A 16,025-nucleotide genomic window follows, 5' to 3' on the forward strand; every position below is an offset into this window, starting at 1 on the left:
CATCTCAGTGCGCATGCTTACAATCACGTCGCAACAACTGCCTAAGATACGACGGATCACTGCCTACGGCGTGAACGTAACCTACGCCTAGTCATATTCACGTCCTACGTAAACTACGTAAAATACGTCGGCTTGTGTTCCCTGGTGCAGCCCTTTGCATGGATGCTGCTGAGTTACACCTCCTTTATGGGGCATAACTTTACGCCGGACGTATTACTTTACGCGTACTGCATCTGACGGACGTACGTTCGTGAATCGGCGTATCTCCCTCATTTGCATATGTGAATAGAAAATCAATGGGAGCGCCAAATACGTCCAGCGTAAATATGAGCCCACTCTACGCCGGCGTAGGCAAGTTACGTCGGTCGGATGAAGCCTATTTTCAGGCGTATCTTAGTTTCTGAGTCCGGCGCATAGATACGACGGCGCATATGTGCACTTACGCGGCGTATCTCGAGATACGTCGGCGCAAGTGCTTTGTGAATCCGGGCCAGAGTCTCTATTTATATTATAAAGAATAATCTGGGTTTAGTAGAAATTAAAGCAAAGTCCAAGCTACAACTAATGCCCTGTACACACGATCGGTTCGGTACGATGGTTAAAAAATCCCCGCATGCTCAGAATCAAGTCGACACATGCTCGGAAGCATTGAACTTCATTTTTCTCTGCACGTCGTTGTGTTTTACGTCACCGCGTTGGACAAGATCGGATTTTTAACTGATGGTGTGTAGGCAAGACTGATGAAAGTCAGCTTCATCGGATATCTAATGAAAAAATCCATTGGCCCGTTTTCATCGGATGAACCGATCGTGTGTACGTGGCATAACTAAGCTTAAAACGGCTCCCATCTTCTTTTAAGGCCTATAGTAACTTCCCTGTAGAAGGAAGATGCATATATGTACCCATTCTCATGGGTGTCCTAGACCAGTCACATGATTGGCTCCTAGCAGCGGCTTTAGAGGAGAAGTCACCTGATGAAGGGGTCCTGCGTGGCTCCGAAACGTCACTTTTATTTTTTGATACTGTGAGATTAAAGTTTGGACCCAATTTGGAGATCCTGGTGTGCTGGTGACACTTCCTTCTTCAGAGGGGAGGAGAGACAGCCGACAATTGGTGCCTCATAATAAGCCTAAAGGTGGCATCATCGCCCAGGAATTCTATCTGTTGTCGGCGCTCCCTCCTTTCCCTGGAAGCCAGCCACTGAGGAGATCACGTGATCTGCATGCATCTTTGTTTTACAGCACAGTTAGCATAGGAGTTAGACGGGAGGCAGGAGCAGTATTAGGCTTGTTAGATCTAGCTTTGAATTCCACTTTAAAACATAAATGCACTTTCAGTCAAATCTTCATTACTTTTTCTGTCCCTAGGAGCTCTGTAATCTAAGCTAAACTAGAAACCCACTGCCAAGCTGCTCACTTACCTCAGCATGACAGCCAGGGTCTCCTGTCAGACAGACCAACATACACATGGGCAGAATGTTGGCTGTTTTTTTTTTTTTTGGCCCGCAAATGTCTCCCTACATGGGAAGGCAGGCAGGACCTTTTAAAACATATTATTAAATTACCTAAAATGAAAATGACAGACAGACAACTGAACTTGTGTGGAATAAATAAGGCCGGGGCTGCTTTATTATTGGTTTCATAAGATAAAATTCAAACAATACAGAATTTCTTTATTAACTCAAACCAACCCAGCCACTACGGCTTGGGCTGTATATAACTACAAAATTCAAACACCCAGACATCAATAAATATATTCAAAACAAATTTGTCCACCTTTAAACAAGGTGACCTTACCACATAATTATGCAGCCACGACAAAAATAACAAACAGGGAGGGGGGGTGGGGGACACCACAGATCCTGCTCACTGAAGCGGCTGATCTGATGCACGGAACCCCTGCCTTTTATACCCTAAATAGCGCTGTATCAGGCTGGTTTAAACTGGATTTTCCCCCCAAAACTCCTAGAAAGCCCGGGAAAATCATGTGTAGCCCTCTCCCAGGCCACGTGAACACCAGGTGTTCAAGTAAAGCCTGGGAAAGTCACGTTTTCTCCCTCAGCTGTGACATGTGACAGCTTGCTATAGCAGAACTAGACAGGGGAAAGGGGGACCCAGAAACTCCTGTCCTGCCGCCTTCCCATGAGAAAAGGGGGAATTAAAACCGTCTCCCCCTTTTCTTAACATTCTGCCTGTGAGAACAGGGCTTTAAAGTGAACATTTGATAGCCATCAAATGTCAATTAACACTGAGGGGCTGTCTATAGATTAAAGCTGAACTCCAGACACAAAAACTAACATTTAAATCTATTCTTCAATAACTGCAAAAATTATAAATCCACTTTGTGTGCGCCAAATGTCTTTTTAACAGTATTGATGAGGCCAAATATCTTTTTAATGGTATTGGTGAGGCCAAATGTCTTTTTAATGGTATTGACATCATTACTTTGAGTTTTCAGGCAGTCACAAAGAGCAGCAGCTGTCTGAATACAATAGTAAACAGTGTAGATTCCTCCCCGTGGATGGGGATATCAACTCATTTTTTATTTTTCAGCCTGAACAAGAGAATCTGTGTATGGCTTTATTGTCAAGCTAACCAACACATACTGATGCTGCTAAATTTGGTTTGGGCATCTAGGCTTCAAAAACCTTTGCTCATGAAGGGGTTAATCATATAAATATTCACAGATTTTTAATAAAGTATGCAAAAGTGTATCTAAAGCCAAATTGTTTTATTTTCGTTTTGAGTGGGGAATGAGTTCGGACATGTCTGTTTCTTATATCTTTTTTTGTTTTGTTTTGTTTGCCGAGGCGGGGTTGTGATGTCACAATCCCCACCTCGTCCAATCAGAGAGTGCTTTGCATTCATTGAGTAAATGCAAAGTGTTTTCTGAATGGCGCTTGTGGCGAGCGAGTGACCTCCTGCGGAAGCTGGTGGTGATCACTGTAGTAGTGGTGTAACGGTGTCTACTACAGTGATTTCCAGCTTCAATGGGGATCAGCCAGGTATGGAACATGCATACTTAGGCATACCAAATTTGCACAATTCCCCCATGAACACAAACAGTCCCGAAATCCCTGCCGAGCAACTGTCTGGTCCCGGCGGGGGAAGCCACCCCCCCTGGGAAAGACAGTAAATATCGTTAGCGGCTATAGCAAACGCTAGCGAGAATTGCAAGCAAATCCAGCAGGCTGGTTGTACCCAAGTTGATTAAAGGTTCGAATCTTGATCAGTTCCTGCTGAACCAGCCAAGATTCAAACTGTGTATGGCCGGTGTCCTGCCGAGAAAGGTCCTCCGGTGGATAATGCCCCCCCTGTACTGTGCAGGCGCAGTGCTTGTGCAGTACGGAGTACAACGGAGCATCCGAAAATCGCAGAAGATGAACAGCTGTGAGTCAGCTGTACACGGCGCCTGCACAATAAGCACGACATTGTGCCAGACGCTGCCGCACGCTCTCGATGCTCGTGCAACTCTGCAGAGGGAGGGTGTATTACTGTTATATCTGACAAATTCATTATGTGAGTTAGTTAAATAGGTCCATCAAACCCACCCATCAACTTTGCAAAACCCGCTCTTCATTTGTTTAAACACGCACCTCAAAGACGTGTACTTTATTGCTAAAAAAAAAAAACTTATCAGCTCTGCCCATCAATTTAAAATTCGGCCTCTTCTGTACCCATCCGCCCCCTACACCCGCCCCTTGCAGAGTTGCATGAGCATCAGGAGCGTGCGGCAGCGCCTGGCACAATGTCGTGCTCATTACGCAGGCGCCGTGTACAGCTGACTCACAGGCCCCGTACACACGTCCGAGAAACTCGACGAGCAAAACACATTGTTTTGCTCGTCGAGTTCCTTGTGAAGCCGCCGAGGATCTCGGCGAGCCAAGTTTCCTCATTGACTAACGAAATAAATTTGGCCAGACGAGATCCTCGTCGGTTTCATCGGCCAAAAGTGTACACACGACCGGGTTTCTCGGCAGAATACGGCTCCGATCGAGTTTCTGGCTGAATTCTGCCGAGAAACTCGGTCGTGTGTACGGGGCCACAGCTGTTCATCTTCTGTGATTTCCGGAGGCTCAGTACAGGGCGGGCAGAACACCGGCCTTACTTTAGTCCAAGCTGGACCAATGTAACTATGCAAAAATATCCATTCCTGGAATTAGATGTAATAAACATATTTATATGTACTTGATATGTGAGAGCTTGCTACATATGTTTGTCAATGGAAATAACACGCCTCCTCCTTTATTTGTAGAAATCCGAATCACAGAGCAACCTGTGTGTGCCTGTGTTCCCCCGGACTTTCCCCTCACCCTACGGTGTCGGGCCCAAGGTCCCAGGAGGCTCCGTTATCAGTGGTTTGTGCAGTCAGAGGTAATACTAACAGATTTACTTGTATAAGTAATCCACAGTGTTTATTAATAGAATTCTGACCTCACGGAGCAAACATGTTTGAAGAGTCACTTCCTTTTTTGCTCTGCTTGTCTGAAAGAACCTACATTTCCACTGTAGAGGAAAAGTTTTACTATAAATCACCTTCTTAGCGGCTTTGGTTATTCATAGTGTTATTCATCTGTCTGCAGTACATTGTTAAGCAAGTTTCCACCTTAACCACTTTACCCCCAGGACCATATTGCTGGTCAAAGACCAGAGCACTTTTTTCGATTCGGCACTGCGTCGTTTTTAACTGACAATTGCGCGGTCGTGCGATGTGGCTCACCAAACAAAATTGGCGTCCTTTTTTTCCCACAGATAGAGCTTTCTTTTGGTGGTATTTGATCACCTCTGCGGTTTTTAGTTTTTGCGCTATAAACAAAAATAAAGCGACAATTTTGAAAAAAAATAATATTTTTTACTTTTTGCTATAATAAATATCCCCCAAAAATATATAAAAAAACATTTTTTTTCCTCAGTTTAGTCCGATATGTATTCTTCTACATATTTTTCGTAAAAAAAATCGCAATAAACGTTTATTGATTGGTTTGCGCAAAAGTTATAGCGTTTACAAAATAGGGGGTAGTTTTATGGCATTCTTATAATTTTTTTTTTTTTTACTAGTAATGGTGGCAATCAGCGATTTTTTTCGGTACTGCGACATTATGGCGGACACTTCGGACACTTTTAACACATTTTTGGGACCATTGGCATTTTTATAGCGATCAGTGCTATAAAAATGCATTGGATTACTATAAAAAATGCCACTGGCAGGGAAGGGGTTGACACTAGGGGGCGGGGAAGGGGTTAAGTATATTCCCTAGGTGTGTTCTAACTGTAGGGGGGGTGGCCTCACTAGGGGAAATGACTGATCGCTGTTCATACGTTGTATTTACAGACGGTCAGGCATTTCTCCCCTGACAGGACTGGGAGCTGTGTGTTTACACACACAGCTCCCGGTCCTCGCTCTGTAACGAGCAATCGCGGGTGCCCCTAGTGGCCGCTTAGAGAGCCGACGTTATAGTATGGGCTTTCGCGCAGGTGAGCCGACCAGCCGCCGTAGCAGTTCTACGGCGGCAGGTCGGCTCACCTGCGCGAAAGCCCGTACTATAACGTCGGCTCTCTAAGCGGCCACTAGGGGCACCCGCGATTTCTCGTTACAGAGCAAGGACCGGGAGCAAGTAGTTAAAGCGGGAGTTCACCCATGTATTAAATTTTTTTTTTTCTCCCCTTAGATTCCTGCTCGTTCGGTCTAGGGGAATCGGCTATTTGTATTAAAATATGAGCAGTACTTACCCGTTTTCGAGCTGCATCTTCTTCCGTCGCTTCCGGGTATGGGTCTTCGGGAGCGGGCGTTCCTTCTTGACAGTCTTCCGAGAGGCTTCCGACGGTCGCATCCATCGCGTCACTCGTAGCCGAAAGAAGCCGAACGTCGGTGCGGCTCTATACTGCGCCTGCGCACCGACGTTCGGCTACTTTCGGAAAATCGTGACGCGATGGATGCGACCGTCGGAAGTCTCTCGGAAGACTGTCAATCAAGAAGGAACGCCCATTCCCGCAGCCCATACCCGGAAGCGACGGAGAGGATGCATCTCGTAAACGGGTAAGTACTGCACATATTTTAAAACAAATAGCCGATTCCCCTAGAGAAAACGAGCAGGAATCTAAGGGGAAAAAGTGCCCTCTAAGGGTGAACCCCCGCTTTAATACACTGGGGGAATTTATTGACTTTACTAGTCGGCAACACATCTTTTGTGCAACCATATCATTGCCTGGATTCATGAACATACTGCCCAGGATCCTTCAAGTTTGAACTGTGGCCCTTACTTCAGAACCTATTGTAAGCACTACAGCAGCCAATAGAGAGGTGGCCACTGTGGAATGGGTGGGGTGGGACACCAGCTTGGAAGATGGGGATAGGCTGTACCATGGTATAATGAACATATTATACTGACTAATGAAGGCACTTTTTGTGTATACTTTTTAGGAGATATTACATTTAAACAGTTAGTTCCATGTCCTAGTGATCTTTTTTTTTTATTCATAATTTTTATTATCGAACAAAACATTGTAGACATATCCAGGGCTTTTTTTCTCAAACTATAGGTGCTGGAACTCAACCACAACCCCCCCAAATCCCCCCCATCCACACACACCCTCCAAATCACATCAAATAGTGGGTGTGGTCAGTCAAATTTCACGAACAGTAGGAGGGTCTTAAAGGGGCGTTAAATACCAGGATTGCATTACATACAGAATGCAGAGTTCAGGGGGGTTACACACAGAGTGCATAGCTGTCACTTGTAAACAGAGAAACTGGACTTGTGTGTTTACAAGTGCTTGTGGTGAGCAGGCCCCCCCCCCAGGGTCTGAGCCAGAGGTGGTGGAACTGAGTTCCCCCTGAATAAAAGCCCTGGACATATCATGAGAAAACAAAACATCATAAGGCACATTTGGCACATCAATAGTGACGATACAAGTTTTGTGAAATATGAAGGCTAGTTATCATACGTTTGAAAGAATCGACCATAAGATGGTCATTATTAAAAGATATAACACACTACTCCCGCTCTTACAATAATGATATATACACCAGCAGCTAGCACATATCACTGCTGGTGAATAACTGTATTAAACATATATAAGTCCAGCGCTTCAAAAACAAAGGAAAGAGTCCTTATCAGTAGCGCATGACCATTACCATCAGGGATGGACCACTATAGATAAAGGCCCGGATTCAGAAAGCACTTACACTGACGTATCTTTCTATACGCTGCGTAAGTGCACTGATGCGCCGTCGTATCTATGTGCCTGATTCGTAAAGCTAGATACGCCTGAATTTTGGCTCCATCCGACCGACGTAAGTCTCCTACGCCGTCGTATCTTGGGTGCATATTTACGCTGGCCGCAAGGGGCGCTTCCATTGAATTACGTGTCGAATATGCAAATGACCGAGATACGCCGATTCACGAACGTACTTGCGCCCGTCGCTGTAATCTACGCCGTTTACGTAAGGCGTACGTCCGGCGTAACGTTATTCCACCTAAAGCAGATGTAAGTCATGTTAGGGTATGGACCAGGGAACAGCTGTTGTATTTTACGTCGTTTACGTAAGTCGTACGTGAATGGGGCTGGGCGTAGGTTACGTTCACATTGTAGGCATTGAGCCGTCGTATCTTAGGGAGTATATTCAACGTGATTCTGAGCATGCGTCGTTCGTTTGGCCCTTCATTTACATGTGGTCACGATTCATTATAATAGATCACGCCCACTACCTTCCTACTTTGAGTTAGGCGGGCTTACGCCGGACAATTTACATTACGCTGGCGCAAGTTTTGGAGCGAGTGCTTTGTACATACTGTTCTTGCCTCACTGATTTACATTGGCGTAGCGCATATGAGATGCGCTATGCCAGTCTAAAGATGCACCGCTGTACGTGAATCCGGGCCAAAGCGGTTAAATGCACTTGGTACAATTCCCAGTTGCCAGGAATGCCTGGTGTCCGCAATCTTCACAACATAAGGAACTTCACCACAGATGGACCTCAGAGCATACAGGGTTCAGGAATAGGTAGAAGGCACTGCACCCTGCAGATACTCTGAGATCCATTTGTGGTGGAGTTCCTTATGTCGTAACAGCTTGGGATATTTTTTTATAACCTAACCCTGCTTTAAACTTCTTCACAACTTTATCCCTGACCTGTCTGGTGTGTTCCTCTGCCTTCATGATGCTGTTTGTTCACTAAGATTCGCTAACAAACCTATGAGGGCTTCACAGAATAGCTGTATTTATACTGAGATTGAATTACACACTCTATTTACTAATTAGGTGACTTCTGAAGGCAACTTGTCCCACTAGATTTTAGTTAGAGGTATCGCAGTAAAGGGGGCTGAATACAAATGCACGCCACACCTTTCAGATATTTATTTGTAAAAAAAAAATTGAAAACCATTTATCAATTTCCTTCCACTTCACAATTATGTGCCACTTTGTGTTGGTCTATCACATAAAATACCAATAAAATACATTTGCATTTTTGGTTGTACCATGACAAAATGTGGAACATTTCAAAGGGGTGTGAATACTTTTTCAAGGCACTGTAAAAAAAACATGCAATGGTTTTCCTCGGCAAATTCCATCAAGAAAAATGCTGGCCGAGAAAAACGGTCGTGTGTATGTTTTTCATCGAGAAAACTGTTGTGGATCTCGACGAGAAAAAAAGAGAACATGCTCTCGTTTTTCTCGTCGGGAGTCTTAATTTCCTTGTCGTGTTTCTCGTCGGGCTGGTTTACGACGAGAAACACGTTCGTGTGTATGCTTAAACCGTGCATGCTCAGAATAAAGTATGAGACGGGAGCGCACCTTCGGTAAACTTCCTCTTTATAGTGCCGTCGTACGTGTTGTACGTCACCGCGTTTGAGAACAAGATTTTGTCTCGACAGTGTGTATGCAAGGAAAGCTTGACAAGAATCTCGTCAAGCTTGACAAGAACCTCGTCGAGGAAAACAACGTTTCTTTTATGTCGAGAATCTCGGTCGTGTGTATGAGGCCTGACAGTGCTGAAAGCTGAAAAATGGCTTGGGCAGGGAGCTGGTGAAAGTGCCCAGTATTGAGGTGGATAAGGTTAAACCTCTTTTCTTCTCATTTTAATAAGTGGCCACGTGTCTTGTAAACTCCCCCGTGAAGACTAATGCCTCGTACACGTGACTGGTTTTCTCGGCAAAAAACAGCAAGTAAACTGCTGGCAGAGCTTTCTTGCTGAGAAAACCATTCGTGTGTACGAGGCTTTTAGGTTTCTCGTTGGGAAATCTGGCCAGAATCTTGATGAGAAAAATAGAGAACCTGCGCTCTATTTTCTCATCGAGATTCTTGTCGGCCTGTTTCCCGACGAGAAAACCCGAGAGTGTGTATACTTACCTGTCGCCGTGGAAACCCGCGCATGCTCGAAATGACTTTGACGCATGCGTGGTAGTTTCCACGGCATAGGTAGGGTGAAGCAAGATGGCGACGACATCGAATGTGACGAGCGCATGTTCGTCGTATGCGATGATGTCACGCGTTCTTGCCTTTCAAGAGAACCGCGGTTCTTTTGAAAGGTCAGTGTGTACACTCGGGCGGCAAGAGATTCTTGCCAAGAAACTCATTGGGAAAAACAATGTTTTTTTTCTGACAAAATTCTTGCCCGTGTGTACGAGGCCTGAGCAGAAGAATACATTCAATACCTTCGCCATCTCCCTATCCTTTGTAACCAGATGACCTTCCTCATTCTTTATGGGGTCAATATGGTCTGATCTCCCTTTTGTACTGTTTACATACTCAAAGAATTTCTTGGTATTTGTTTTTGCTTTCCTCCGCTATGTGTCTATCTTAGCCGCCCTAATTGCACCCTTACATTTCTTGTTGCATTCCTTATAAAGTCTGAATGCTGATGATGATCCATCAACCTTTTTTTTTTAAGGCCTTCTCCTTTGCTTTTACTGTATATGTATTTTTACATTGGAGTTAAGCCATCCAGGACTTTTGTTCGCTCTTTCCAATTTATAACCCAATTGGATGCATTGGCTAATGCCCTTATTTAATATGCTCCTAAAGTAAACCCATCTCTCCTTTGTGTTCTTTGTTCCTAAGATTTTATCCCAGTTTATGCCTTTTATCAGTCCACAGATTCACAAGAAATTCCAGGGGCCACCCTGCCTGACCTGCACATCGAGGCCAGGCGAACACAACTGTACGTCTGTCGTATAAATGACCAGCATCTCGTCTTGTTCAGCCACTGGGTGAAGGTGAAAGTGTTGAGAAACCTTCCTGAGGGTAAGATTGCCATGAAAGTAGAGCAAAATTTACACATACACAGATAAGCCTCTTACTGTTGAATAGAATTACATCTGCAGACATATTCAAATTAAATGATTATTTCCTTGAATATTGAATCTATAGGGATTAATGCCTGTATTCAGCATTGCCAGGTCTGTATGAGTACACAGAACTATACAGTAAGCCTTTTTACCTGTTTTTTTTTTCTACGTATTTTGTCCTTGGTCTAGAAACACAGAGTAGGGCAAAGAATAAAGCCGAAAGCAAAATGCAGTAACCCAACAGTAAGAAGTTACATTTCTCATTGCTAAAACTGAGATCTGTTTGGTTGCTATTTTAACCACTTAAGGACCAGCACACGCCTATTTATGTCGATAGAATGGCACGGACAGGCATAAGGGCGTACAGGTACGTCCCCTTTAAGATGACGCCGCCGGCGACATGCTGCAATCTCCGTGAGCCCGACGGTGGGTCCCGCGGACTGGATCGCGGCGGGGATACCCACAATCGTTTTACTGAGAGATTGAGCGAGGAGATGCTAATGTAAACAAGCATCTCCCTGCTCTGCCTAGTGACAATGACACTGATGTCCGCTCCGTGTAATCGGAGCAGAGATCAGTGACATGTCGCACACAGCCAGGGCAGGACTTAGGGTGGTGGGGGCCCCTGGGCTTGAGTGTTGAAGGGGCCCCCTGGAGCCGAGAATTGGGGGGGTCGAAGTTGTTGAGCGGGGGGGCGCATTAAATTTGTTGAGCGGGGGGGGGTTTTGTAGTTGTTGAGCGGGGGGGGGGGGGGGAATGCCTCTCAGGCTCTCAGGCCCCGTACACACGGTCGGTTTGGTCCGATGAGAATGAACCAAAGTATCGGTCTGTTTTTTAAAACATGCTTCAAGACCGAACTCATGGACCGCTGCGCGATCGGACCAAACCGATGGTTAGTACAGAAAAGCATCGGTTCAAAACCCGCGCATGCTCAGAATCAAGTCGACGCATGCTTGGAAGCATTGAACTTCGTTTTATTCAGCACGTCGTGTGTTTGATGTCACCGCGTTCTGACCCGATCGGATTTTGGACTGACGGTGTGTACACATATCATAGAAAAAAAAAACAGAAGGTTGACGCTGCGCTAAAGTAAATAATATTGAGATGTATCCAAATGTAAAACAGCTGCTAGCACTAAATTGTGTACAACAACTTAAAGCGGAAGTAAACCCATCGATTTAACAATTTCAAAAAGCAGTTGCATTTCCGGCATGCCGGGATTGCTAACTGTCACATTGGTTGTGCTCTCAACCAAACTGTCAAACCATCCAATGGCTGGTGTCATAACTGATCACATGTGCAGCATCATGGCAGTTGAAGATTAAACATAGGCCAAGATGGCAGCTTCCTTGCCTGAAAATTATAGGTGGGTTTACTTACACTTTAATAAACATAAAAAGGAAAACAGTGCAGCGCTAATAAGTGATGATGTGCTTCATATAAATAAATAATTAAGCATAAAGTTCATTCTGGAGTAAATTGAGAAGCCAGAATAGTAAAAGAAAATTAAAAAATTTGTGTATTGAAGAAAAAAAGTCCTTGGAAGCCGTGAAGTGAAAGTTCAAGTGACTTTATCCAACATTCTTTCTTGTGAGAGAGAGTTGTTATGCAAACAATGTGAAAACTCTTGATTGCTGTGAGATACCTATCACCAGTGCACCCGTGAGGTAGGATAAGATTGCCTGCTTACCAGATGAAAAGACTGTTTTACATCAGTCTCATAGGGCTTGTGGGAAGTCTGGTCTCCCAGTACCTTAGCCAGCAGGATGATCTCAATGGAGCTCGGCATATAATCCAGAGAATCATATAACAAAAAAAGAAGGACCTCTCATAGCGTATAACGTTTTAAAACGGGGAGGATTTAATAAAGAATGCACTTACAATTGAGTGGTATAAGTACAGCATTGGTAATAGATAAAAGGAAGCGTCTCCGATCTCGTGTTCCGATGCTTCTCGCTACTCAGTCAGGAAACACAGCCGGCGTTCAGGACGGAACGCGATGACGTCACGGCACCCTACGATCGTTTCGTCGCAAAAGGACTTCAACGGGGGAATTAGCCGGATTTGCTCTGAAGAAAAGGCTCCTCCAGGATACAGTCAGTGTTTGCCTGTGAGAGATTACCGCCTAGTAAGGAACATCCACTGGCACATGCGTGGCAGTGGATGTTCCTTACTAGGCGGTAATCTCTCACAGGCCAACACTGACTGTATCCTGGAGGAGCCTTTTCTTCAGAGCAAATCCGGCTAATTCCCCCGTTGAAGTCCTTTTGCGAAGAAACGATCGTAGGGTGCCGTGACGTCATCGCGTTCCGTCCTGAACACCGGCTGTGTTTCCTGACTGAGTAGCGAGAAGCATCGGAACACGAGATCGGAGACGCTTCCTTTTATCTATTACCAATGCTGTACTTATACCACTCAATTGTAAGTGCATTCTTTATTAAAGCGGGGGTTCACCCTATTAAAAAAAAAAATATTTTTTTTTTTATTCTAGCATAAAATTCGGCATCGTAGCGCGAGCTACAGTATGCCGGTCTTACATTTTTTATCCCCGTACTCACTGTGCTATTGTACATTGAAGATTCCGGGGAATGGGCGTTCCTATGGAGAGAGAAGGTGATTGACGGCCGGCCCTGGCACGTCACGCTTCTCCGGAAATAGCCGAAATAGGCTTGGCTCTTCACGGCGCCTGCGCATAGCCTGTGCGCAGGCGCCGTGAAGAGCCGAGACCTACTCCGGCTGTCTTCGGGGAGCGTGACGTGCCAGAGCCGGCCGTCAATCATCCTCTCTCTCCATAGGCACGCCCATTCCCCGCGGGAGTCGGAATCTTCAATGTGCAATAGCACAGTGAGTACGGGGATAAAAAAATACAGATAGGCATACTGTAGCTCGCGCTACTATGCCGAATGTAATGCTAGACTGATGTTAAGGAGGGTGAACCACCGCTTTAAATCCTCCCCGTTTTAAAACGTTATACGCTATGAGAGGTCCTTCTTTTTTTGTTATATGATTCTCTGGATTATATGTCGAGCTCCATTGAGATCATCCTGACGGCTAAGGTACTGGGAGACCAGACTTCCCACAAGCCCTATGAGACTGATGTAAAACAGTCTTTTCATCTGGTAAGCAGGCAATCTTATCCTACCTCACGGGTGCACTGGTGATAGGTATCTCACAGCAATCAAGAGTTTTCACATTGTTTGCATAACAACTCTCTCTCACAAGAAAGAATGTTGGATAAAGTCACTTGAACTTTCACTTCACGGCTTCCAAGGACTTTTTTTCTTCAATACACTAATTTTTTAATTTTCTTTTACTATTCTGGCTTCTCAATTTACTCCAGAATGAACTTTATGCTTAATTATTAATTTATATGAATGTTACGGAACCATGAACCAGACGTACAACAAGAGATAAGTGAAAAATAAGAAGGCTTTATTGAATATCAAGCATTAAAGCAAAAGTCCAAAACAGATGGTGAACCCGAATCAGAGTCTTGCGAAGCCTGAGGTCAGGAACCAGAAGGGTAGTCAGACGAAGCCAGGATCAGGAACCAGCAGGGATGTCAGACGAAGCCAGGATCAGGAACCAGCAGGGATGTCAGACGAAGCCAGGATCAGGAACCAGCAGGGAAGTCAGACGAAGCCAGGATTGGAACCAGAAGCAGCAGCAGTCTTAGAAGCATGTGAACACAGGAGGACCAAGCAAGGAACTGAAGCCACAGAACTCCTATATATATGAGCCAGGCATCCAGCTCCTCCCAGTGGGAAGGAGGAGCCGCAGGGTGGGAGGCTATAAGAGACCTGGAAACCAAGATGGCCGCCAGCACATGTCAAACGAAGGAGACAGGAGAGAGGTAAGACCATGACAGTACCTCCCCCTCAAGGGCCCCTCCTCCGCGGTGCAAAAAACGGTTTCTGAGGGAAGCGTGCGTGGAAGGCTCGGAGCAAGGCAGGAGCATGGACATCTGCGGAGGGAACCCAGGAACGCTCCTCTGGACCATAACCACGCCAGTGGACCAAAAACTGCACCCGACCGCGAACCAGGCGTGAGTCCAGGATATTGCTCACCTCATACTCCTCATGATTGCCCACTTGGACCGGACGAGGCCGAGGAACCGAGGAAGTGAAGCGATTGCACACCAGTGGCTTCAACAGGGAGACATGAAACACGTTGGAGATCCGCATGCCAGGAGGAAGCGCAAGGGCATAGGCTACCGGGTTTACCCTGCGAAGCACTCGGAAGGGACCAACAAAGCGAGGAGCCAGCTTGGGAGTGGGCACTCGAAGGTTGAGGTTGCGAGTGGACAACCATACACGGTCTCCGACCTGGTAGGAAGGAGCAGGCGCTCGTCTGCGATCAGCCTGGAGTTTCTGGCGCTGCGCAGAGACCTCAAGGGACCTCTGGATCTGTACCCAAGAAGCATGTAGAGCAGAAAGGTGATCCTCCACAGCCGGAATATCCTGGGGAGAGAATGCCTCCGGTAACACGGCAGGTTGGAACCCATAATTGGCCATGAAGGGAGACGTCCCAGAGGAAGAGTTCACAGCCGTGTTCCTGGCAAACTCAGCCCAAGGCAGGAGGTCAACCCAATTGTCCTGGTGATCGGAGACATAGCAACGAAGGAATTGCTCCAAGGCCTGATTGGATCGTTCTGCGGCCCCATTGGACTGAGGGTGGTAGGCCGAGGAGAAGGAGAGATGAATCCCCAACTGGGAGCAAAAGGCGCGCCAGAACCTGGACACAAACTGACTCCCCCGATCCGACACTATCTCTTTGGGCAAACCGTGCAAGCGGAAGACCTCCCGGGCAAAAATCGTGGCCAACTCTTGTGCAGAGGGTAACTTCTTGAGAGGAACACAGTGGCACATTTTGGAAAACCGATCCACAATCATGAGAATGACCGTATGGCCTCGGGATGCAGGGAGGTCCACAATGAAATCCATCCCCAGGTGTGACCATGGGCGCTCCCCGGTGGCTATGGGTTGCAGCAGGCCCAACGGAAGGTGACGAGGGGACTTACTTTGGGCACAAACAGAGCATGCCGCTACATATGCGGCGATGTCGGAACGTAGGGAAGGCCACCAGAACAGACGTGAAACAGCCCAGGACAGCTGATTCTTACCAGGATGCCCCGCGGTCTTGGAGTTATGGTAGGTTCGCAACAACCGAGTGCGCAACTCCTCAGGCACAAAACATCTGCCGTTGGGTGTCCCAGAGGGAGCACCAGACTGAGCCGCCAAAATCTGCTCACCAAGGGGAGAGGTCAGGCTGGTGCGAATGGCGGCCAGGATCTGATTCGGAGGTATGACCGAAGTCGGTATAGATTCCTCCCTGGACAGCTCGGAGTACTGCCGTGATAAGGCATCCGCCCTGATGTTCTTGGAACCAGGTAGGTAGGAGACCACGTAATTAAAACGTGACAAGAACAGAGCCCATCTGGCCTGACGTGGTGTCAATCTCTTGGCCTCAGAAAGGTAGGTCAGATTCTTGTGGTCCGTCAGGATGAGAACCGGAACCACCGAGCCCTCGAGCAAGTGCCTCCACTCTTTGAGAGCCTGCACTATGGCCAATAACTCCCTGTCACCAATCTGATAGTTGCACTCCGCGGGTGACAGTTTCCGGGAGTAAAACCCACAAGGAAGCAGCGGACCCTCTGGTGTCCTACGTTGAGACAGAAGGGCGCCTACTCCCGTCTCGGACGCGTCCACCTCGAGGACAAAGGGCAACCCAGGGTTGG

The 16,025-nt window shown here is 46.5% G+C and overlaps 1 protein-coding gene across 1 annotated transcript in view; it reads left to right on the forward strand.

The window, feature by feature from the left end:
* Nucleotides 1-16,025, forward strand: part of LOC120931544 (mucosa-associated lymphoid tissue lymphoma translocation protein 1 homolog) — a 110,423-nt gene that overhangs the window by 32,838 nt on the left and 61,560 nt on the right. Inside the window, exons 4-5 of the mRNA XM_040343101.1 lie at nucleotides 4,255-4,373; nucleotides 10,091-10,244. Of these exons, the coding sequence (XP_040199035.1) occupies nucleotides 4,255-4,373; nucleotides 10,091-10,244 (273 nt within the window). The remainder of the gene's footprint in view (nucleotides 1-4,254; nucleotides 4,374-10,090; nucleotides 10,245-16,025) is intronic.

The sequence above is a fragment of the Rana temporaria genome, chromosome 3, assembly GCF_905171775.1.
Source record: "Rana temporaria chromosome 3, aRanTem1.1, whole genome shotgun sequence".
NCBI lineage: Eukaryota > Metazoa > Chordata > Amphibia > Anura > Ranidae > Rana > Rana temporaria.